At 44.1% G+C, this 25,687-nt stretch overlaps 2 protein-coding genes across 2 annotated transcripts in view; one reads left to right on the top strand and one right to left on the bottom strand.

Moving 5' to 3' along the window:
• The first annotated feature begins 59 nt into the window (after nt 1-59).
• On the top strand, nt 60-13,796 carry LOC135136586 (vigilin). The gene is made up of 9 exons (XM_064065945.1): nt 60-152; nt 210-288; nt 3,824-4,037; nt 4,777-5,906; nt 10,571-11,379; nt 11,432-11,629; nt 11,683-12,529; nt 12,584-12,894; nt 12,945-13,796. Exons 3-9 carry the CDS (start codon nt 3,865-3,867, stop codon nt 13,185-13,187), a joined length of 3,711 nt encoding a protein of 1,236 aa, XP_063922015.1. The 5' UTR covers nt 60-152; nt 210-288; nt 3,824-3,864; the 3' UTR covers nt 13,188-13,796.
• A 1,598-nt stretch (nt 13,797-15,394) lies between these two features.
• Nucleotides 15,395-25,687, bottom strand: part of LOC135136599 (uncharacterized) — a 105,526-nt gene continuing 95,233 nt past the window's right edge. The window contains exons 98-114 of the mRNA XM_064065957.1: nt 25,340-25,651; nt 24,947-25,288; nt 24,595-24,894; nt 24,232-24,540; nt 23,849-24,175; nt 23,454-23,780; nt 22,043-23,404; nt 21,670-21,867; nt 21,420-21,617; nt 20,600-21,367; nt 20,340-20,549; nt 20,100-20,285; nt 17,938-20,049; nt 17,456-17,890; nt 16,655-17,409; nt 16,417-16,603; nt 15,395-16,365 (exon numbers count right to left, since the gene is read on the bottom strand). Of these exons, the coding sequence (XP_063922027.1) occupies nt 16,127-16,365; nt 16,417-16,603; nt 16,655-17,409; nt 17,456-17,890; nt 17,938-20,049; nt 20,100-20,285; nt 20,340-20,549; nt 20,600-21,367; nt 21,420-21,617; nt 21,670-21,867; nt 22,043-23,404; nt 23,454-23,780; nt 23,849-24,175; nt 24,232-24,540; nt 24,595-24,894; nt 24,947-25,288; nt 25,340-25,651 (8,567 nt within the window). The 3' untranslated portion in view covers nt 15,395-16,126. The remainder of the gene's footprint in view (nt 16,366-16,416; nt 16,604-16,654; nt 17,410-17,455; nt 17,891-17,937; nt 20,050-20,099; nt 20,286-20,339; nt 20,550-20,599; nt 21,368-21,419; nt 21,618-21,669; nt 21,868-22,042; nt 23,405-23,453; nt 23,781-23,848; nt 24,176-24,231; nt 24,541-24,594; nt 24,895-24,946; nt 25,289-25,339; nt 25,652-25,687) is intronic.

Here is a 25,687-nt window from a genome sequence, read left to right as displayed (position 1 = left end):
GGCGTGGGTGCCGCCCCCTATCCGCCGGTAGACACAGCGCTCGTTTGGCAGCCGCCAGGCCGCAGGTGACTTTCGGCCCCGATGTGACAGAAGTTGGCACTTGCCCTGCCAGCCCAGCATTCCATTTCACTTCATTTTCTGCTTGGCAGTCGGTACGAGTGCAGTGGTTGTGTTCTGCGTCGTTTCTAATTAAATATTTACTGTTTCAGCGAGACATAACCAAGTAAAACTGGAGAAATTTAGGAGATCCAACTCTTTCTAGGACGGATTCTCTGTTTTTACAGTACAGTAAGTGGTCTTTTGCTCGTTTCGTTGCCTCCATCCTGATTTCTCAGGTCAACATGCTGAGATGTAGTGACACGTCAACTGACTTGCAAGTAAATTTGGCTGCTTTCGAAGCGAACAATTGCTAATGCGGTCCGTTTGTGCCGAGTTCGGACCGTCGTGCTTGTTATTTAGCTTTTCACGTGCCGAACACTTTTTACCTGTCCTCCATATGTTCGCTTTGTGCTCGGCCAGACACCAGCGAACCGCTCTTATCTGCGTTAACTTTGACTCGTTGTGCCACATGTGCACGGATTTTTTTTCGTGGGTTTTGCGACAATATGGACAGGATTTTGTCACAGGATCGCGGCGAAAAGCGGGGGTGGATTTTGTGCGATACGGTCCTGCGACTTGTGTGCTTTATTTCGTGCGATAGTCGACGCGAGTGCGAAAAATCGCCCCCTTTTGGCTCGCACGTTTGCAGAGTTGCTGCCAAGAAACGTAATTATTCATAGGCCGGGTTCTTGGTATAAATTTCCGGACAAGGCAAAAACGTAATTTCGCAAAATCGTCAAAAGACAAAATCAAGTTTTGCTATTTTTTTCTAATCCGTTGTTTGTGCGGTCTTCTCTCTCTGTTACGGGGTGCACGGATTTAAAATTTTTCAAAAGATGGCGTTGATTTTTGACTATTTATTGCTCCGCCCGTCGCCATTTTTCACACAAAGGCTTAACGCAAGAAAATGACTGCGGCCATAGGAAATATAAATTGACTAAATCATTTTGTTTAAACAAAACCCCGAAATTACATTATAACTTGAAGTTTATCAAATCGCTTTGGCCGTAATGAATTTTGGTGTTTGACGGGTTCCGCCATTTTGGGGCAAATGTCACCTAATTTGATTACGCCAACTAAAAACTAATTTCATAATTGACTACAGTGACTTAGAAAGTTGTCATTAATGTTTTAATGAAACTGACTTATTTGCGTCAACTGCTCGTTGCTAAGCATATCTTTGTTTGAATTGTTACTCAGAAATTACGAAGTTAAATTTGATGTTTGTTTAAAAATATGTACTATTGTCACAATTATTAAACGATATGTGATGTTCCCCAGATATTTTTAATAATAACCGAAAAGTTTGTAAGCATTTTAAACGACACCTGTTTTACAATGTCAAGGTGACGTCTGTGAATTTTTAATTTGTCTTGAAACCTAAACGAAACTAAATTATATCTTAATCACAAACGCTGGAAACTTATCATTAAACAAATAAATTAGAGACACAAAGGATATGTGTAGTGCCTCGAATTATTGAAATGTCATCTTATGAAAGTAAACGAGATGTACGTCAATTTTTTTGAATAATCAGCTATGTTTCGTTGTTCAAGTGTGACCATTAAAAGTCGTAAATTCGGTTCCTAGATTTTGTTGTTAGGTTTAAAACGACATTAATTAAATAAATAAAGTAGGTAGTCAATTTAATCAATTAAATTCGGACAATATCAGCATTGTTTACCGACCACCCCGTATAAACAATTCCAAGGTGACTTTAAATCCTGCGGTTTCTTTGTGGGTAAAGTTTCAGCAACTATTACACGGGAAATTGTAAACTGAATATTGTCGTTAAATAATTTGAAAATGGTAATTATGAACTACAATATAGTTATTTTCTGTTGTTGCTACAATCGATTTTATTCGTATTGTGTACGTTTGCATAAGGCAAGAACGTAATACAAATTCATGAATCTAAAAATACTGATAGATACAAATACAAAATCACAAAGAATAACAAATTGTTGGCACTATGCAGAACCAAATAACGGGTCAGTAACTTATTTTTTTCAACTAATTTTGTATATTAATTTCAATAACGACGATTATCTTAAACGGATGTTGGATTAATATTTATTAATTCGAACGCAATTTCTCGTTTAATTTTTTTTACCCAGGTTAAGTGTGCATAATTTACGACAAACCACTCTGTTAAAAAATAAAGTGGAAGTTTGTCAAGTGTGTTTCCTAATCCATACCAACTTTATGAAAGGAATTACTAAATGAAAAAAATCATAATTATTATAAATTTCGTTTCTGGTATATAATACAGAACATTAATGACGCGTCAGATAATGAAGTTATTCTTTTGAAATAAAAAAATCTGATAAATATTTTTATTTTGTGTTATATTTTTGTTCTGTGTATAAAGAAAATTTCATGCTTTTTTATTTGAGTTCACGTCAGGCTAAGATTTATTGCGATAACAACAATGAAACAGTTTTAATGTTAACGTAGAATATGTAAAGTCTCAAGTCTCAACAAAACGTATCTGTTTTATTATTTACCGTCACGTGTGCGTAAACCGTATTCCTTAACTTGCGGAATCTTTTTGGCCGATCGTTGATTAAACACCATTAATTTTTCTTTTATCTCATCGAGTTATGTCAATATCTATTGTGATTTAAAAATCGTTCGAATGTTATTTAATCGCAGACGTTTAAAAATGCGTTTAAATTAATGCGTGCCGAGTCATTGTAAGTAAACAGAGTTTTATAGAATTGCTTGTTCATTTGTTCTTGGAAAAAGTTACGGTTTCATATTTACGTTAATCCTGTCATAAATTTACGATTACAGTAATAATATTAGATAAATAGTAGTGGATAAGTAGTCAAAGTGATACACATGTTTATTGTTGATAAGGACTGAGGACGACCACGTCTTTATCTGTTTCCTTAAATGGGTAATAGTGCAAAAGGGCTGACAAAACTATTTCAATCGTCGAACGAATTTCCCAAAATTGTGTTTCTAATTTTTAGAAAGCCATGTTTTGGTGTTTACTTGCGATTTATTTTTATTTAAGGTCGTCAAATCTAAAATTACCAACTTCCGAGGGTATCTATATTATGTAGGGACGCTATTGCGGAATATATTTTTTTAAATACATATTGTCGCTAAAATGTATCACTTAGTTTCAGTATTTTAATGAGGTGCTCGGTTTCGGAACACCTCGGTGCGTTACTTATCCCTCGTGTATTGTTTTTTATTAAAAGGAGACTGTTTTCAAACTCAACGATAAAGCTAAAGCGGTAGCGTTTACCGAAGAGGATCAAATAACTTGGCACGTTTCTGTTTTATAAACTTTGAGTAGATCCGAACACTCGAGGGATATCGCCGGTATGAATTACTTACAAAGTATTACTTATCACTAAGAACGGGCGCAATTTGCGGAAAAAAGAAAAGGTGCTTGGTTTATTAATAGTCGATATATTCGAGATTATTCTGTGTTATTCAATGCTTAGCATTTCCCGCGAATTTCCACTAACACGTGGCGGTTTCAGAACAGTTTTCCCAGCGACGATCGATTACGTCACATTCTTAATCAATTAGTACGATTTTTAAACGATATAAGATAAGCAGATAACGATGATATAACAAAGTGATAATTCGTTCTTTTGTACAACACTCGACACTGGCGATCCTTTAATCCCTCGAAATCCGTGTTTAGTATTTATTCATCATATCGATTATTGTTTTATTGAATGGGAACGTAATTTTGTTTCAGTGTTGCTGTAACGACTTGGCACGACACAGGACAATCCGAAAATGCAGCAACCAGTGATTGAAGAGGGTGCGGCTTACGAGCCTTCCGTACGGAGCTACGATGACCTTTTTCCAGCTTTGCCCGAATCCAACACACAAAGTCAAAATCACAGCACCATGGGACAATGGAACAACAAGATGAGAGTCGGTTCCTCGGTCATCACCCAAGTGTTCCGGTTAGTCCAGCATTAATTATGCACGAAACAAATACACTCCCTCACAGAATATTATCGGCCGATTAGCCCTAAACCTAACATCATAGATAATTGCCGCGACCTCGAAGGAATATCGACGTATTGACAAATTGATAAATTTACGTTTTGATGATGCAGGCTTTCGTTGTTTGTCACTTCCTGAAATTAAGCGTTTATTGCTTTCTAATTTCCCTATCTTGATCTCTATCTAGGCTTGTCGTTTCTATCTAAAAGCGACTTTGATTTGTTCTACCCGGATTTGCAACGACACTTTTGGGTCCTTCGGGAAATTACGTTGACCTCTGGGGACCCAACAGCATTCCTGTCCGAGTCATACGAAGAACTGTATTTTGTCACTTCGTACGGGCGGAAGTAGATCCTACTATTCGCTTGATGCGGTTTTACCTTACTTTAAAACATTTTAACACCCATGCACCTTTTTATTTTGGACGACCCTTTAACTTATTCTAGCCGTCTCTGTAGTTAAGTAATGGGTATAGTCGAGGTCGAAAACCATAAGAACGCTTTGACCTGGGGATTCGCTTGTAATCCCCTCTGTTATCAAATTAATTATTTATAATTTTATTATTAATTTATTAATCCACACGCATTTTTAATCTTGTGTATGGAGGTTCAATTCAAAATTTTACAGTTTAACTTGAAATTTCCGGTGTCCCGGTGGCTTCCCGTCGTACTTACGTAGGGTTTCTGTGGTCCTTAGGGTTCCTTTCGAGGAGCGTAAACTGGACGGCAGCCAGAAGTTCGGCGAGGGCGAGTCAATCCAGACCTGCGCTAACATCATGAAGGAGACCGGAGCCCACATCGAGATCTCCCACGCGAAAGACCAATCGCTCACTTTCCTCGTAACCGGCAAACAGAACGAAGTCTTGGAAGCCCGCCGCAAGATCCTCACCCATTTCCAGACGCAGGCCAGCAAGCAGATCTCCATCCCAAAGGAACACCACCGCTGGATCCTCGGCAAGAAAGGCGACCGCCTCAAGGAGCTCGAGAAGCAAACGGCCACTAAGATCTCCGTGCCGCCGATGAACGACACCTCCGACGTCATCACCATCACCGGAACGAAGGAGGGCATCGAGAAGGCCGAACACGAGATCCGCGTCACCTCCGACCAGCAGTCGAAAAAGGCCTCCGAGCGCATCAACGTCCCGAAGATCTACCATCCGTTCATCGTGGGGCCTTATAACGAGTACTTGAATCAGATGATCGCCGACACCGGCGCCAAGATCAACGTGCCGCCGCCGTCCGTCATGAAGGACGAGATCTTCATCGCCGGCGAGAAGGAGGGCGTGCTGGCGGCGAAGGCCAAGATCGAGAACATCTACAAGCAGATGGAGAAGAAGTGCACGACCGTTTCGGTGGAAGTTCCTAAATCGCAACACAAGTACGTCATCGGGCCTAAGGGAGCGACGATAGCCGAGATCCTCCAGACGACGGGAGTGAGCGTGGAGATGCCGCAAGGCGACTCGGCCACGGGCACGATCACGCTGAGGGGCCCGCACGACAAGCTAGGGTTGGCCTTGAGCAAGGTCTACGAGAAGGCCAACTCGGTGCGGTCTAGCGACGTGGAGGCACCGTCGTGGATCCACAAGTACATCATCGGACGGAAGGGACAGAACATCAAGGAGATCACGCAGAACCTGCCCAAAGTACACGTCGAGTTCACGGAGAAGGAGGACAAGATTAAGATCGAGGGCCCGCCCGAGGAGGTGGAGAAGGCGCAGGAGCAGATCGAGAAGATGGCCAAGGATTTGATCAAGAAGCTCACGTTTATTGAGATGCACGTCGACCCGAGGCTCTTCAAGCACATCATCGGCAAGAGCGGCGCCAACGGTGAGTCTTAGTTGAACAAAAAATTGGTCTAAAGAGTTTAGACAGTACTTCCCTCGCTGTCGGAAACTTGACGACTGCATGCCTATTGTGTTTTTTCTCATTACATTTTTGTAGTGGGAATTTAAAAAAAAATTGCGATGACGTCATCAACATTTTTGCAAGGACACGTATATCAGTTTGGGATAGATGTAGTGTAATACTAAGAATAAAATTATTATATTCTCAAATTTTCGGGAAAATGAATTGGGTCGTTTTGAATATTGATTTGTAATAATCAATAAAATAACGAAACAATTTACTCACGTATACGTATCCCAGGCAGCTGAAAATCGTGTATGTATAAACATTCTTAATTTAAGATGACAGGCGTAACAGCATACTTGAGAGTCAAACAGAGAAACTGTAAACAAAACGACCATCGGTTTTATTGCTTCGACTTCCGCTTATTATATAAAACATTGGGTTTTATTTTAATTCTTGACGGTGAAATTCACAATTGGTTGATTATAAACATGTCTATTTCACATTCGCGGAACCAAGTGAACGCATAAAACAAATGCAGGTCTGTAATGTTAAAGTCGATGTAAATAAGCGTGCTACCCTTATGTTTCAACCGAGTTTTTCCTTTAACAAATTTTGTGTCTACCAAATTGGGTTGGTTGGGGTGTAATACTAATAATAAGTGTTGCCTTTAATTTAATCAATAAAATAAATTGACTTCATTAATTTTTTTGAACCACCTCTTAAGAAAATCTAAAAAATATGAATGGAATGATAAATCACAAGTACAAACTCATCATATTTTTTGCATTTTAGATAGGATTTATTCAGCAAAATTTAAGGGTGACGTCATCAATTTTTTTAGGAGGGATGAACAAATACATTTTGAACAAAAGTTTACCATGCTTATAATAACTTTAGAATATTCCCAAGATTTCAAAGCATTCGGTTTTGTAATTCCTGATTAAATCGATAAAATAAATTCACGCCTTCATTAATTTTTTTGAGTCACCCTGCATATGCAAATCCAAAAATATGAATGGAATGATAAATCACAAGTACAGACTCATCATATTTTGTACATTTTAGATACGATTTATTCGGAAAACTTTTGAGCTGACGTCATCAGTTTTTTGTAGAAGATAACCAAATATATTTTGACTAAAAATTTATTATGCTCTTTATAACCTTAAAACATCTGCAAGATTTCAAAGCATTCGGTTTTGTAGTTCCTGATTAAATCAATAAAATAAATTTACGCATTCATTAATTTTTTTGAGTCACCCTGTATATGCAAATCGAAAAAATTTGAATGGAATGACAAATTACAAGAAGAGACTCACCATATTTTGTACATTTTAGATAGGATTTATTCAGCAAAATTTTGTGGTGACATCATAAATTTTTTAGGGGGGACGACCAAATACGTTTTGATCAAAAATTTACCATGCTTATGATAATTTTAAAATATCTTCAAGATTTCGAAGCATTCGGTTTTGTAGTTCCTGAGTAAATCAGTAAAATAAATTTACGCTTTCATTTATTTTCTTGAATCACCCCGTATATGCAAATCCAAAATATATGCACTTACCTGGCAACAATTATTGTAACTTGGTCCAATTTTTAAAATTTGGAGATATATATCCTCAATGACACTCACTCTTCAAGAGTTTTTTTCGAATTGGCTTCGCATTTCGCAATCGCAACTGTTTCGTCTCGCCACCCAAACAAGTGATTCCCCCCGCGCCGCTCGTTGTTTCCAACTTCCGCTTTTTGCTATGGCTGGGAGTTTGTTTATATAAACTATGTCTCAACGTGCGATAAAGAAATGACACGGTCAGTGGCGTAACTGAAGCAAATGCATATGTACTTTTTCTCTGCTTCTCTCGATATATAAACATTAACAGTCGAAGTTAATCATGTATTGACAATATATAAAATGATTAAGAGATATTCTTCCGATCACAAAAAAAAATTTCAACATTTGCTATTTATGGTGCTTATTCACGAACACACAATAACAAATAAATAAATATTATAACATTATTGTTGCGAAAATCGGAAGTGCTGTTCTTGATTTGATGGGCGAAAAAAGTTGGAAGTGCCGGGATCTGTTACCGGAACTTCTAATTGCACTGCACACTCCACCTCCACTAAACCACAGGCCACAGTTGCTTATGTTAAAACTCATCATATTTTGCACATTTTGAGTTAAACTTTTTTGGCAAAAATTGTAGATGACGTCATGAATTTTTTCGGGGGAATAAACAGATATATTTTCATTAACAATTTACCATGCTCACAATCAATTTTAACCATCTGCAAGATTTCAAAATATTCAGTTTAGCAATTCTTGATTTATTCACTAAAATAAAGTGACTGATTCATTTCTTTTTTTGAGTCACCCTGCATAAGCAAGTTAAAAAATTTGAATGCAATGATTAGTTACAAGTGTAGTCAGATCATATACTTTATTCAGTAAAATTGTGAGAAGACGTAATGAATTTTTTTTGGGGTTGATAAAGAGATACATTTTGATTAAACAGTTACCATGCTTACAATAACTTCAAAACGTCAAGATTTCTAAGTATTCAGTTTTGCAAAATCAATTCACTCCGTCATTAATTTTTTTCAGACACCCTGTATAAGCAAATATTAAAAATTTTAAAAGTGTAGTCAGATCATATACTTTATTCAGCAAAATTGTGAGAAGACGTAATGAATTTTTTTTGGGGTTGATAAAGAGATACATTTTGATTAAACAGTTACCACGCTTACAATAACTTCAAAACGTCAAGATTTCTAAGTATTCAGTTTTGCAAAATCAATTCACTCCGTCATTAATTTTTTTCAGACACCCTGTATAAGCAAATATTAAAAATTTTAATGCAGTGATAAATCACAAGTATGGACTCATCATACTTTACACATTGAAGATGGCATTTTTTCAGCAAAATTTTGGGGTGACGTCATAAATTTTTTAGTGGGGACGACCAAATACATTTTGATCAAAAATTTACCATGCTTATGATAATTTTAAAATATCTTCAAGATTTCGAAGCATTCGGTTTTGTAGTTCCTGAGTAAATCAATAAAATAAATTTACGCTTTCATTTATTTTCTTGAATCACCCTGTATATGCAAATCCAAAAAATATGAATGGAGTGATAGATCACAAGTACAGACTGATCATATTTTGTGCATTTTAGATATGATTTATTCGGCAAATTTTCGAGCTGACGTCATCAAGTTTTTGGAGGGGATAAGCAAATATATTTTGACTAAACATTTATTATGCTCTTTATAACCTTAAAACATCTGCAAGATGTCAGAGCATTCCGTTTTGTAGTTCCTGATTAAATCAATAATATATATGTACGCATTCATTAATTTTTTTGAGTCACTCTGTATATGCAAATCCAAAAAATATGAATGGAGTGATAAATGACAAGTACAGGCTCATCATATTTTGTACATTTTAGATATGATTTATTCGGCAAACTTTCGAGCTGACGTCATCAAGTTTTTGGAGGGGATAAGCAAATATACTTTGACTAAACATTTATTATGCTCTTTATAACCTTAAAACATCTGCAAGATGTCAGAGCATTCCGTTTTGTAGTTCCTGATTAAATCAATAAAATATATTTGCGCATTCATTAATTTTTTTGAGTCACTCTGTATATGCAAATCCAAAAAATATGAATGGAGTGATAAATGACAAGTACAGGCTCATCATATTTTGTACATTTTAGATATGATTTATTCGGCAAACTTTCGAGCTGACGTCATCAAGTTTTTGCAGGGGATAAGCAAATATATTTTGACTAAACATTTATTATGCTCTTTATGACCTTAAAACATCTGCAAGATTTCAGAGCATTCGGTTTTGTAGTTCCTGATTAAATCAATAAAATATATTTACGCATTCATTAATTTTTTTGAGTCACTCTGTATATGCAAATCCAAAAAATATGAATGGAGTGATAGATCACAAGTACAGACTCATCATATTTTGTACATTTTAGATATGATTTATTCCACAAACTTTTGAGCTGACGTCATCAAGTTTTTGGAGGGGATAAGCAAATATTTTTTGACTAAAGATTTATGATGCTCTTTATAGCCTTAAAACATCTGCAACATTTCAAAGCATTCTGGTTAGCAGATTAAAAATTAAATTTCAAAATGTTGTTTTATAATTTTGATTTTTTTTCCAAAAATCTGGACGTTTCGGGTGAAAAGTCGATTCAGAGTTGTAAACTACATGTGTAGGACTATGTTATTTTATACAATTGAAAACCCATTTACTATGTACAATTTTGAAGTGACGTCATCGCTTTAGTGGTGGGGATGATTAGACAAATTTTGGTTAGCGTTTTACCATCTACATGATATTCTTAATATAAGTACAAAATTTCACAACAATCGGTCGAGTACTTTCGGAGATTATCTGTCTAATAAAAATCAGGGACAACAGACGGACAGACGGACGGACAGACAGACGGAAATGGGAGACCTATTTCTTCGTCTTCTAGGGGTCATGAAAGATCGAGAAAACGTAAAAGTAGAGAGTCGGCCGACGGACTCGATTACAATACTTCCTTTGCTTACGCTCGGGAAGTAAAAACAATATTAATTGAGATTCTTGGTATCGATTTCAGTGAATCGTCTAAAAGAAGAATTCGGCGTGGTGATAAACATCGACGAGAGCGGTATGATTCGTATCGAAGGTCATAAAGAGGGCGTCCACACGACGAAGCAGGAGCTCGAGGAACGGATACGGAAGTTAGAGAACGAAAAAGAAAAGGACGTCGTTATCGAGCAGCGCCATTACAAGAGCATCATCGGCGCGAAAGGTGAAAACATCAAAGAAATCCGCGAGAAATTCAATCAAGTACAAATTTACTTCCCCGGCGCCTCCGACAAGAACGACATTGTTAAAGTCCGCGGTCCGAAGGAGGATGTCGACAAGTGTTGTAGACACTTGGAGAAGTTAGTCAAGGAACTAAACGAATCGTCATATCAAATCGAAGTACCCATCTACAAACAATTCCACAAGTTCATTATCGGAAAGGGTGGTGCCAACATAAGGAAAATCCGCGAGGAGACGCACACGAAGATCGATCTGCCCGCGGAAGGCGACAAGAACGACGTCATCACGATTACGGGTAGGAAAGAGGACGTCGAGGAAGCGCGCGAAAAGATCCGGAAGATTCAGGACGAACTCGAGAACATCGTGACGGAGGAGATCACGATTCCGCCCAAGTTTTACAACTCGCTGATCGGAGCCAAGGGAAAGCTTATCCATTCTATAATGGAGGACTGCGGCGGCGTCGCCATCAAGTTCCCTAGTGCCGACAGCAAGAGCGATAAGGTCACCATCCGGGGACCCAAGGATGACGTGGATCGTGCCAAACAGCAACTGCTTGATTTAGCTAACGAACGACAACTTGCCAGTTATACCGCAGAGGTAGGTGTTAACTTCACGGTAACCAGGTGCCAATTGACGTGTTTGATTCCAGGTACGTGCCAAAGCTCAACACCACAAGTTCCTGATTGGCAAAAATGGTGCCAATATCAAGAAAATCCGCGACTCGACGGGTGCGAGAATCGTTTTTCCGTCAAGCACGGACGACGACAGAGAAATAATCACAATCATCGGGAAAAGGGAAGCCGTCGAAGAAGCAAAAGCCGCCCTCCAGGCCACAATCAAAGATATAGTGAGTTATTTAAATTTCGGTTTATTTAAATCTCCGTTTAACTTTTCCCCCAGGACAATATCATCGAAAGCGAAATGTCCGTCGAGCTCCGCCACCACAAGCACTTCGTGGCCCGCCGTGGCGAAGTCCTCCACAAGATCAGCGACGAATGCGGCGGCGTGATGATCTCGTTCCCTCGTTCCGGCATCGACAGCAACCGCGTCGTCCTCAAAGGCTCGAAAGAATGCATAGAAGCCGCCAAGCAGCGAATCAACGAAATCATCCAGGACTTGGAATCCATGGTCACCCTCGAGTGCATCATTCCCCAGAACCACCACCGGACCGTAATGGGCGCCAAAGGCTTCAAAGTCCAAGGCATCACCTCCGACTTCGACGTCCAGATCAAATTCCCGGACAGAGACAACACCGACGAGTACCCCATCCACGGGCAATTGAACGGGGATATCAACGGCGGACCGGTGCGCCACTGCGACGTGATCCGCATCACGGGTAAAGAAGAGAACTGCTTAAAGGCGAAGCAAGCTCTCTTGGACCTGGTGCCGATCACCATCAACGTGGACGTTCCGTTCGACCTCCACCGGTCGATCATCGGACAAAAGGGGCGCGACGTCAAGGAACTGATGGACAGGTATGACGTCCACATCGTGCTGTCGCCGGCGGGAGTGCAAGAAGACGTCATCAAGATCACGGGACCGCCGGCGAACGTGGAGCGCGCCAAGGGGGCTTTGTTGGAGAAGGTTCAGGACTTGGAGGCGGACCGCAAGGACCGCGAGCTGCGCTCGTTCGGGTTGAAGATCGAGGTCAATCCGGACTATCACCCGAAGATCATCGGCAAGCGCGGCGCCGTCATCACCAAGATCAGGAAGGACCACGATGTACAAATTACTTTCCCGAAAAAAGGTGTGTACTTCCTGATTAATTACTTAAGAGTGTGAATTTATTGCGACGTTGCAGGCGATCCCGAGGAACAAATCATCACCATTACGGGTTACGAGGAGAACACCCACCGAGCCAAGGACGACATCATGAAGATCGTGAACGAGCTGAACGACCTCGTTCGTGAGGAGGTGCAGATCGATTCCCGGGTTCACTCCCGGATTATCGGGGCTCGTGGCCGCAGTATTCGCAAGATAATGGACGACTACAAAGTGGACATAAAGTTCCCGCGTGGGGACGACGCCGATCCGAACATCGTCATCATCACGGGAACGGACGAGAACGTGGTGGACGCCAAAGAGCATTTGATTAACCTAGAGGAACAATACGTAAGGGTATTTTCGTGGTGAGGACGTTCGTGTGACGGTTTTGTTTACAGTTGCAAGACGTCGAAGAGCAGGAAACTAGAGAAAAGCAACACACTCTCAGTTATCATCTCGACCATACTTTGACCGGCAGTCGGCCTCGCGACGCCAACAGCAACGGATTTGTCGTGCAGGGCGGGCCTTGGGAACAGAGGGCCCCCAATACTGCGAGCGTTACCGAATTCCCATCGTTCGGAAGGAACACGGAGGAGCCACAGACGTCTCCGATTTCCGGAGCTTGGGGTGGTCGCCGTTAAGTCATAAATTTCAGCTGAGTCTCTACTGTGATTTTAATAACGTTGTCCGTTTTTTTTATTTAGTTCTTTTTTTTTTAACAAATCGAAAACAGTTTCATCAAATTTTAATAGTTACGTTTGTTTTCGCTGATCTTTGTTTTTTGTTTCTTTTTTTTTATATGTGTTGTAGATGATCACGAATTTGGTGAAATTGATTGTAATCGCTGAGACAAAGTCACTGCCAAAAGGTATGATTAAGTAGAGAACAGAAGCTATAATTTTTGAGGTTACGTTAAGTATACTAACCTAGTAGTAAGATAATACTGTTGCTGGTGCAACCTCTTCCCTCACTGTTTGCTGCATTATAATGATAGGCCTGGCGACGACACTGGACTCTCGATATGGAAACTGAAATACACAGACGCAAGCTATTTCATTTGACGATATTATGTCTTCCCTGTGGCGAGCAGACTAGGCCTAGAAACGGCACTAATCACGTGGAGATGTTATGATATTTACTGTTTTATTTTAGCTAGCTGTACATGATCATTTTGTATATTAATCTAGTTGATTTAAACATATATATTGTTATGCATAGTTGGATATATTATATATATTTTTAAAGTTTTATATATTTTTTTTGTGTCATAACTTCTCTGCTCTTCGTAACGAGGCGGTGCATTTGTGCCTTCCTCATTTTTATACGACCGTACTGAACTCATGTAAGGCACATTTCGCATTTTCCAGAGCTTTTTCTTTGAAAGGTGAAGGATTTCGTTTATTTATGTAATCTCTTATTGATTAGAAATTCAACACGAAACAGACTGAAAGGTGTCGGTTGTCGGCACCACTTAATTATTTTTGTGTTTGTGAAGTGGAATTTTTGCTGTTATTGTATATAATTAAGTATATGCACACGAGTCCTTGCGGTCCATTTTGTTAGCCCAGGACTAACCTGAGGGAGAGAAATATATTAATTTAAAAAACCTATTTTTTATTCGCCCTTTACGCGGACAAACGACGGACGTTTCGCCCTTGGCACTAGCGCTTTAGTTCCACTTCTGCAACTTTTACCAAAAACTGTTTTTTCGACGATCATCAAACAAACATACAAATTTTGCCGCGTCCAAGGCGAACCGAAGGCCGGTTCGACCTCACGTTGCGACTTGCAGGAAAAGCTTTATGAGTAATCGGCGAACGAGTACGCACTTACCGAATTTAATATCAGTTATATCGTAGTTTAAAACGAATTTACAAAATATTAAGATGGTTATCAGGCCGTTCTGTACATCCCTATATTATTAAATAAAGGAACCCACTTTGCCGGTTACGAGTCGGGTTGATGCGCGCCAGTTCGCACTTTTAAAGCCCGCTTTGTTGTAACGGTGGTCATTATTAAGCCTAATCACTCACCACTGAACCGTTGAACCGGTGAATTTGGTTTCTTCTAGATATTAAAATGCATATGAGATTTGTAGTCAAACGTAGAAAAAAATGTAGCCCTGTTGTTTTTACAGTTTTTATGCGGTCTCTTCTCTAGGAAGCCGCACTGTTTCTTTAAAATACTTAATCTTTTAGTTACGTTTCACTGGTCTATGTATTCTTGTTCTTTATTTATGACATAATCACATTTGTTGCAAAGAGTTGAAAAGCGTCAAATGTTTATATTTTCATTTTTGTGTAAAGATAGTGGAATTTTGATAAATATTTTTTCAGAATAAATATTGTGTAAATAGTAGCATCTCGTTTTTTTCGCATATTAGAATCCATATCAAGTTTTAACGAATCCTTTAGTTGAAAATTTGTATGTTTCAGTTTTGCCGCTCACAGTGACTGTGCATTAGGACAAGGTTGTCATGTGACGTCAGTGACAATTAGGTTATAATTCATGTTTCAACTAAGCGGCAAAACAAGGTAAGTTGCAATTTATACAACACTTTATTTATGCAAAATTCGATCTTTTTTTTGTCTTTGGACATTAAAATGTGTCAGCGTGACCGCAGAAGAAAAAGACAGAAAAACATTCAAGTATTATTAAACAATCTTTATTAAGGAAGCGATTATCACAAATATGACAATTAAGGAATCATCGTTAGAGACATGTACGATAGAAGTAATTAACACAATACGTATTGAAATTAGTTAAACAGCACTTAGAGGGCAATTTTACATTAACATTCACAGACATTTAATAAAATTTTGTCGTTTAAATTAAAAAAAAAAAAATATTTAGTACATAAATTTTAATACTTTTTGGTTAAAATGATAGTTTTGTCTCCTTGAGACTTACAAACGTATAAATAGGTACTATGAATAAGACGTGATTGACTAAATGTTTGACTGTTTTGAGTAAAAATATCAGTCAGCACCAAAATAACTTGAGCCAGGCTCCTCATTCATTCGCATTCATACACTTTATACAAGTTATTTAATAAAATATGTATAGTCTTATCTAAAAAATAAATGCTACATCTTCCAGTGGCTCAAAGGTGAAGAAAAAACTATTTCGAATGTATTTACAATAGGAAAAAAAACAGACTCAAGGGTCAATGTCAAAATTAACAACATTCGGTTAAAGCGAGTTAAAGAAAGAACCACCACCTCATTAAAATTTCCCCTTGTCTGCAACAGTAGCTCGAACGAAATTAAGCCACTGGAAAAGATAGTCAAAATGTGTATGATCCATACTTTCGCTTCACTCGATGTCCATACACATTTCCGATTTTTCTCATTTTCACTATGCGATTTTGTGCCGATTCCTGCTCCTTTCTGGCAGTTTTCTGAGTGAGTAGCAACGGACGGATACAAAAGAAGCCAGGAATCGCCACAAACGCGAATTAAATGTACAATAAAATCGTTTAAATAAAAATAGTCGAGTATTTCGTTTGCTTTCGCAAGTCGTTGTTTCACATAAATAGAGTCGTTTTAGGAGCATTGGAACTTATCTAAATCTGTCTTAATTACGTGAGGTAGTCGGGGCTCGGTTCGGCCATGGGTTCCGGCGTCGTGAACAGCGGGTTGGGGAACTCGGGCGGATGCGGCAGAGGTCCCGTCTCCTTGGGCCGGCGGCGGTATGCCATCAGCCAGCAGGACACGGCGACCGCCACGGCGACGAGCGCCAAGAGAGCCGTTATGATCAAGGCGATGATAAAGCCGATCATGGACACGCAGATGTCCTCCACCCGCTGGGCCTTGGGAGCTGCAACTACAAAATCAATAACCTCCGTCCCGACACTACTTCAAAACAAACCTTCCGTCGGGTCCACGAATCGTTCCTCACGTCTCTCGAACGTCAAAATCGCGTTGGACTGGATTGTTATTTCTTCTCTGAGCTGGCCGGTGATCAAGTCTCCGGTCAGCGCTACGTCGGTGTTGTTCTCGGAGTCTTCGACGTCGCGCTTGCGGCGGCCGAAGGCGTTGTAACCGCGACAGTTCACCTGGAAGCGAAACTTTATTCCGAGAACCGACTCAACCCAACGTCCACTTACCGGTTGGCAGCGTCCGAAGCACACCCTAATGTTGCACTGGAACCTGATGTTGTCGCTGCTGGGGAACTTGAACGCGTTGAAGCTAGCCAAGAGGCTCTGGGTGTCGGAGTTGTGTTCCCACTCTCCGAAGATCGTGGGGTCGGTGGCGCAGCCGTTCTCATCAGTCACGAGGTACTCGTTCTCCACGTTGTCTTCCATCGTTTTGGCCACACAACTCCTGGCGAAGCCACCGTATATTGAGCCTGGTTGCACGTCGACCTGCAACATGAGGTTGTCGCCGATCTCCGCCGAGTTGATCTCCTGGCCGGTAGGCGTGACTATCTTCATCGTACAAGTGGGTGGAGGTCCGGTGTTGGCGATGGTTCCGGCGGTGGTCAACATCGACACGTTGAAACCAAGAGTCACGTTCTGCTCGCCGGTTTGATAGACACATTTGATGTGGTAAGCCTGGGCCTTGTACGTCACGAGCTTAGGATGTTTTTGGATGACTAGAACGAAGCTCGCCTGGCCATTGACGTGTATCAAACCGCAGTTTCCGAAGTGAACTTTGAAGATTTCGGTAACCGGTCCAGATTCCTGCGGCAGCGTGATTATCCTACGGCACTGTTCGTCCTTGCTGTGGCCTTTCACGTAAAGAACGCCGTTAAATCCTTGTTCTTCGATGTTGATTTCGACGTGGACGCCGTCGGACATGCAGCTGACGCGCAGCACCGGTGGCGGGAAGTCTGTCTTGAACCTGGACGGAGGACCTGAAACTTCTCGTGTTACCAAAAGAGATACAAACGCGAACCGAGGACGTACTGCATGCGACTTTAGGATCTCCGCTGTACTCCGCGATGCATTGACAAGTGGCGATGTGGTTGGTGGCGTTACAGAAAGCGTTGACGCCGCACTGCTTGTGCAAGCAAGGATTCTGACAAGTTTTAGTTTCGGGGTTGCAGAATTTGTCGTCGGCACACTGGTCGTCCGTTTCGCATTCGGCTCCAGGTGGAGAGATGCAGTTACCGCGGCTGTCGAGTCGGTAACCGAATTCTATTGGACACACGCAGTTGCCGCGTTCGTCTATGATGAGACCTTTCTCGAGGGCGCAGACGCAGTGGCCGCGCTCGTCTATTTTCAGACCTTTCTCTTCGAGACAAGGAATACATTCGTTGTCGTCGTTGAGGGCAGAGTTGGGCGGGCATTCGCATTTACCGTCGGGAGTGGTGACGAAACCTTTGTTGGTCCAACACGCCACTGAAAACCCAATATTACTACAAGTCGTTTCAATCTAAAGAGCTTACTTTTGTCGCATTGAACTGCTGCGTTTCCTTGGAAGCCAGGCAAACACTCGCAGATCATCGTTTTCACGGGCTCCGTTTCCAACACGCGGCACTCGGCGTTGACTCCGCAAGGCTGCGTGGACGTGCACGGGTTAACACACTCTCCTCCGATGCAGGCGAATTGCGACGGGCATTCCGAATCTTTGCGACACTTCTCTTCCACCGTCATGCAACCCAAGTTGCCGTCGCTGACCGTGCCCGGAGGACACGCGCATTCCACCGCGTGGTTGAAGACTTTACATTCTCCTGGAGCTTCGCAAGGGTTGGAGGCGACACAAGGATCCTCGCATTTGTTGTTGACGCAGGCACGGTTACCCGGACACTCGGTATCAGAGCGGCAGCCCACCAAAATGCAGGAGATCTTGGCGTTGCCGACGAGTCCAGGAGGACATTCGCACACCGCTCTGTGGTTCAAACCGTAGCAAGTGGCCTTCTCTCCGCAGGAGGAGCGATCGGCGGCGCACACCGGGACGCACTGCCGGTTAACACAGCTGTGCTGGCCCGAGCAGTCGTCGTCGCTTCTGCAGCCGACCCTCGTGCACTCGATCTCGGGGTTGCCGTCGTAGCCCTGTTTGCATGTGCACACGGGCTTGTGGTTCTTGACGCGGCAGTCGGCGAAGGGACCGCAGTTGCACGGGTTCTTGCAGATGCCGTTGAAGCAGGCCTTGTCAGCGGGACATTCGCTGTCGCTGACGCAGGCACCTACGGTCACGATGGCGGTGACCGGGTTGCAGGTGCCGCTGCCACTACTGATGTAACCAGGGGGGCATACGCAGATCATCGTCCTCACAGGTACCGAACCCACGACTTGACACTCGGCCGGGCGTTGACAGGGTTCGAGGATGGCGCAAGGGTCTTGGCATTTCTTATTAATACAAGCGAGTTTTGTTGGACATTCGCTATCTTCTCGGCACTCGGGTTGGGGTTCTCTTCTACAGTCGACGTAAGGGTTGCCGATGTATCCACTAGGGCACCTACATAGAGACATGTGGTTCTGGACGCGGCATTCCGCTCTAGGTGAGCACGGGTTGTCATAGACGCAAGGGTTAATACACTGGGCGTTGATGCATTGTCTATCGCCAGGACAGTCGCTGTTGGAGGTGCAACCGACCACACGACATCTTTCCAAGGGATTTCCGCGGTAGCCGCTGCGACAGCGACATTCGGCGCGGTTCTGGTAGACAAAACATTCGGCGTTGATTCCACAAGGATCCTTAACGAGACAAGGGTTGATGCAGTTGCCATTGATGCACGATTTTCCAGATTCGCATTCGGAGTCGATTCTGCAACCCACTTGACGACATGCTATGTTAGGATTACCCTCGTAACCTTCTTCGCAGGAACAAATAGGTCGGTGGTTCTGGACATAGCAAGCCGCATGCGTGCCACAGTCGCAAGGGTTGCGACATAATCGGTTAATACAAGCTTCATTGCTGGGGCAGTCGTTGTCGGAGGTGCATCCCGGAGGAATCGGTACCACGACGGCGTGACATTCACCATTATCGTTAGGAACCCATCCTTCCGGACATGTGCAAATCATGGTACGCACTGGTATCGTATCCAGGACGCTACAGTGAGCCGTGCGGTGGCACGGTGACAGCGTTTCACACGGGTTGACACATTTGTTCTGGATGCACGCCAGCTTACTGGGACAGTCCACGTCGAGTTCGCACTCGGGCCGCCCTGGAACCAGAGCTGGAGCCATACAGTACGATAACGGGTTGCCTTCGGGCAAGTGTGAGGGACACAAGCAACCGGCTGCGTGATTTTGGGCATAGCAGATAGCATTTTGGGCGCACGGCGGGTTTGCGATGTTCGAGCAAGGATCGACGCAGCGTTCTTCAATGCAAGCCCGATTATTGGGACAGTCGGTATCCGTGTGACATTCGACGCGTTGGCAACGGTCGAATGGGTTTCCGGAGTAACCCGGTGGACACTTGCAAGCCGCTTTGTGGTTGCTGCCGTAGCATTCGGCGTTTCTTGCACACGGATCTCCCAAGATACAAGGATTGATACATTGGCCGTTGTAGCACTGTTTGTCGTTGCTGCATTCATTGTCAGATTGGCAACCCACTGAAACAACAGAGTTAAATCGGGAGAGGTGGGCTGAGGTACGGTCTTACGTTTAACGCAACCGGTTTGTGGGTTTCCGGAATAACCAGGCAGACAATAGCAGATCGGGTAGTGGTTGACGACTCTGCAGTCGGCGTGGGAACCGCAATTGCAAGGACTGACGCACAAGGAGTTGACGCAGGATTCACTCTGGGCGCACTGAGAGTTGGAAGTACAACCGACGGTTGGACCCGTTGCTAAAAAACAAAATCGATGTACTACTGGTCACGGAGGAAGGTGAAAATACTCACGCGGTATGCATTCAATCACAGGATTGCCTATATATCCGGCTGGGCAGTTACACTTAGCTTTGTGGTTGTCGACGGAGCAGAAAGCCCCTACTGCACACGGTTTGTCATTCACACATGGATTAACACAAACGTCGTTTCTGCATGTCTTGTCGTACGAACAGTCGCTGTCGGTGTAGCACTCAGCGATGGGCCTCGGTGGTTGTCTTGGAACTAAAAAACACGCTTAAACATTCGAAATCGCCACCGTGCAAAGTACTTACCGTTAGTGCACTCGTAGTGAGGGTTTCCGGTGTATCCAGGAGCACACGTGCACACCGCTTGATGATGAAGCGAGTTACATAAAGCGTTAACTCCGCAAGTATCCACCCTGCAAGCTTCAACGCAACTACTCCTGAGACATTTCTCGCTGTCGCTGCAGTCCGAGTCGACTCGGCACTCCGGTTCAGCTCGTATAGGTTTACAGTTGCCCACATGGTCGGCGATGGTGTCCGCCGGACATTGACACAGTACCGTTCGCAGCGGCAGCGTGTCCAATACCCTACATTCCTGGTCTCGGGAGCAAATGTCCGCATTAGCGCATGGATTTTTACATAGCTGGTTGATGCATGCCAGTTGCGAGGGACAGTCTGAGTCTGCACGACATTCCGGTTCTGGAATTACAGCACCTCTGCACTCCACGAACGGACTTCCAGTTGTTCCAGGCGGACAAGTACACTTGGGCTGATGTTGCTGGCCCACGCAGGTGGCCGTGTCCGCGCAACTGTCTTCGTCGCAAACCGGTCTACACACTCTGTTGAGACGGTCACAGGCTTCGTGATCAGCGCAGTCTTCGTTGTATTGGCAAATACCAGCGATGCAAGCCACCAAGGGGTTTCCTTGCATACCGGCTGGACACTGACACGACGCTCTGTGGTTCTGGACGAGACACTCAGCACCGCGGCCGCAGCTCTGGGATATGCACGGGTCAGCGCAGTTTTCGTTGATGCAGGCTTTGTTGTAGGGACAGTCGTTGTTGGTGGTACATTCGGCTAGAAACGAAGAAGACGTGAGTTGGCGGTGATGCGGGTACGAAGGACTTACCTTTGTAGCAGACGATTTGTGGATTTCCGCCCCAACCGTCTGGACAAAGACATGTGGGTCGGTGTACGCTGGTTCGGCACTGGGCGTTGGTTCCGCATGGGTTGGACACAACGCACGGGTCTTGGCAGCGTTGGTTGATACAGGATTTGTCGTTGGAACATTCGCCATCCGAAGTACATTCGGGTTTGATCTTGGGTTCTGGAATCATTGGTGATTTATTAATTTGAAGAGGGTGCACGAGAAGGATTACCTTCGTAACATCTAATGAATGGATTTCCGGCGAGGCCTGATGGACATCTACACACGGCTTTGTGATTGGTGGGTTTACATTCTGCCGTTAACGCACACGGGTTTCCTACCGCGCACGGATTCACGCAGTTTCTGTTGATGCAAACTTCGCTGAGAGAGCATTCGTCGTGGGTCTTACAACCCGGTTCTTCTTTAGTACCTATGACAAGTCAAAATCAGTTTGAATTGAGAATAACCGGGGGAAGTTAAATTAAAATGCGTGTTGCTGTTACGAGATTAATTACGGAATTATAAGGAATTAGGGATAGGTAACCTGAAAATGAAGCTTTGTCGTTTATTAGTCGTAGTCAACACGAGGCGAGAACATTGTTTACCTGGTCTACATTCTACATCTGCATCACCTACGTAGCCCGGCAAGCACAGACACGACATGGTCCTCAGCGGTAGCGTATCCACCACAGAACACTCCGCATTAGCTCCGCAAGGCTTGGTCTCCACACAAGGATTCTTACAAACTCCGCTGAAGCAAGCAAGTTTGCTGGCACAGTCAGCGTCCATCTTACATTGGGGTGGCTTTTCTGGTGGCACGAAGCGACATTCGCTGATGGGGTTTCCGGTGTAACCCGGCGGACAAGAGCACTGAGCCCTGTGGTTATCCACCCGACAAACCGCTCCAGCTCCACAGTTGCACGGATCTTCGCATCTTTCGTTTCGGCAGGCCAGGTTATAGGGACAGTCGTCGTCGCGCAGACACTCCGGTCTCTCGCACCTGATCAGTGGATTACCTCTGAAGTTATCCGGGCAGTAGCAGCGCGCTTTATGATTTGAGTCGGCTTTGCAGAGTGCGTTGAGTCCGCACGAGGTGAACGTGCAAGGGTCGACGCATTCCCGGTTGATACACGCCTGGATAGGCGGACAGTCGCTGTCAGATCGGCATCCGATTTCGAAGCACGCTCTTTGCGCGTTACCGGTGTAGCCGTCCCTGCAGATGCACACCGCGCGATGGGCCTGTGGACGACACTCGGCGTTTTCGCCGCATATACCAGGCGAGACGAGACAAGGGTTCAGGCAGTGTTCGTTAATGCACGCTTTATCGTTGGTACAGTGGGAGTCCTGGACGCACTCGGGTTTGGGTCTGGGGACTACTACGTCGCGTAAGCGACATTGGACTTCCGGCGAACCCACGTAGTTAGGGGGACAGGTGCAGACGGCCTTGTGGTTGATAGCTTGACAGAGAGCGTTAATGCCGCATGAGTCGCGACAGGGATCTTTGCACTTCTGGTTGTAGCACGCTTTGTCTCGTGGACAATCTTGGTTGATGATACATTCGGGGTAAATGCAGCTGGCGACGCCGTTGATGACGCGGCATTGGCCATTGAGGCGACAAGGCGAAGGGTTGCAAGGGTCGGATGGCGGTTCTGGGGCTTGTTCTCTGCATAGCGTGAACGGATCTCCTAAGAGCGGCGGCGGACAGCTACAGACCGGGCTGTGGTTGATGACTTGGCAAATTGCATTGAAGCCACAGACGCCGGGGCATGGGTCGACACACTTGGTGTTGACGCAAGCTTTGTCTCTTGGACAGTCGGCGCTGATGGTACATTCTGGGCGACAGCCGCCGGCGGAAGCCGTTCCGAAGAAGCCTGGCAAACATTCGCAGATGGCGTTTTGGCCGGATACACGGCACACGGTGTTAATACCGCAAGGGGACGGGTTGCACGGGTCGGCAACTGGCGGTTCTAGAATTTCGAAATGTGACACTCTCTTCAAGTGAGTGAAATAACTTACCGATTATCGGGGTACAGAGTCTAAAGGCGTCTCCGTTGTACCTGTCGGGGCAAGAACAGACGGGTACGTGATTTGTGACGGTACAGATGGCGTTAATTCCACACGTGCCGGGACACGGGTCTTCACATTTGTTTCTGATGCACGCTCTGTTCATTGGACAGTCGGAGTTACTTAAGCACTCTGGTCTGCAGTTTTCGTACGGATTTCCGTGGTATTCTGGCAGGCATTCGCAAATTGCGTAACCGTTTTCTGCGCGGCATCTCGCGTTGGGTCCACACGGCGATGGATAGCACGGGTCTTCCTTAGCTCGTGGTGGTGGTGTCGGTGCTAAACAAAACAACGGTATCAGTATCGACGAAGACCAATGTTTGGACATGCAAAAGTTTAGTGCTTACTTGGTTTTACTGTGCATATAGTGAAAGGATCTCCTACATAGTTATCCAAACACAAACAGTTAGGTACATGGTTGACAACGATACAACGAGCGTTAATTCCACACGAACCAGGGCAGGGGTCTTGACATTTTAAGTTGATACAAGCTAAGTCTTTCGAGCAGTCGTTATTGGTCAGACACTCGGGTCTGCAATTTGGTGGGGCTCCGATATATTTCGGAATGCAAGTACATTTGGCAGTTCCGGCGGGGGTGGGTTCGCATTGAGCATTGGGGCCGCACGGTGAAGGAACGCAGGGATCTCTTGGTTTTTCGACTGGTTCCACTTTCACTGTTTTGTAAAATGAGTTTAGAGTTGACTTTAGTTTCAAGGAAGAGGTAACGTACCGATTATGACTTTACACTGTATGAAGGGATCGCCGGTGTACTGTGGTGGGCACGTACAGATGGGGTTGTGGTTGATGACTTGGCATAGAGCGCGGATACCGCAAGTTCCGGGGCAAGGGTCGACGCATTTTTGATTGATGCAAGCTTTGTTGAGCTCGCAATCGGAGCTACTTACGCACTCTGGTCTGCAAGACGGAGGGCTACCGATGTAGCCAATAAGGCAAGAACAAATGGCTTGGCCGTTTATTTCGCGACATTGACTGTTGGGGCCGCAAGGAGACGGGTTGCATGGGTCTTGCGGAGGCAGATCTATAATTATTAAAGATTATAGAACACTGCAGACGCTCAAGGGTTATTTCTTACGTTCGACTTTACGACAGTTAACGAAAGGATCTCCCTTGTATCCTTCCAAGCAATTACAAGATGGGAAGTGATTGAAAACGTTGCATTCAGCGTTAACTCCGCACGTTCCTGGGCAAGGGTCTATACATTTATTTCTAACGCAGGCCTTATCACGAGGGCAGTCCGTGTTTCGAAGACATTCGGGTCGACATTCTCTATAGGGGTCACCTTGATACTCGGGTATGCAAGTGCAGACACCTCCGTTACATTGGGCGTTTGGTCCACAAGGGTTTGGATAACAAGGGTCAGTTTTTGGTGGCGCTGCAATCGTCATTGTGACAAAATAATTGTTGTGAATGTGATGAAATCTTACGTTGCGGTGGAGCTGGTCTCGGATAACACGAAATGAATGAATCGCCTTCGTAACCCGACGGACACCTACAATTGGGATTGTGGTTTCTCACTTCGCAAAGGGCATTGATGCCACAAGATCCGGGACAAGGGTCTCTACATTTACTATTAATGCAAGCCAGATTGCTTGGACACTCAGAGTTAATCGTACATTCCGGTCTACAGTTGGGGGGACTTCCTAAGAAGTTAGGCAAGCATGAGCACGAAGGAGAGTCTCCGACGTTTCGACACTGTGAGTTCGGTCCACAAGGTGATGGAACGCAAGGATTTATTACAGGTGGCGTCGTTGGTGTCGGCGGTGGAGCTGTAAGAGCACGGTTAGGCACCTTTTGATTAAATGAAGTTACGCATTTACGTGGAATTGGGTAGCATCTTGTGAACGGATCGCCGGTGTAACCTTGTTCGCAGCTACAAATAGGACTGTGATTGATAACTTCACACCTAGCGCTAACACCGCAAGTTCCAGGGCAAGGGTCGACACACTTTTGATTAAGGCACGCTTGCGTGAGAGGACACTCGGAGCTGACCACACATTCCGGTCTACATCCCGGTGGACTTCCTACGTAATTAGGGAGGCAAGAACAAACGGCTTGTTCGTTAACTTCGCGACATTGACTGTTGGGCCCGCAAGGGCTGGGTTGGCAAGGGTGTGCAGGAGTTTTAGGCTCTACAAGAAGCTCGTCACAAAAAAGTACGCGTCTTA

The sequence above is a fragment of the Zophobas morio genome, unplaced genomic scaffold (genome assembly GCF_036711695.1).
Source record: "Zophobas morio isolate AGI-343-1 ecotype UQ-CSIRO unplaced genomic scaffold, CSIRO_AGI_Zmor_V1 ptg000026l, whole genome shotgun sequence".
In the NCBI taxonomy this organism is placed as follows: Eukaryota; Metazoa; Arthropoda; class Insecta; order Coleoptera; family Tenebrionidae; genus Zophobas; species Zophobas morio.
Note: the sequence above shows the minus strand (reverse complement) of the source record. Positions and strands in the feature narration are given on the sequence as shown.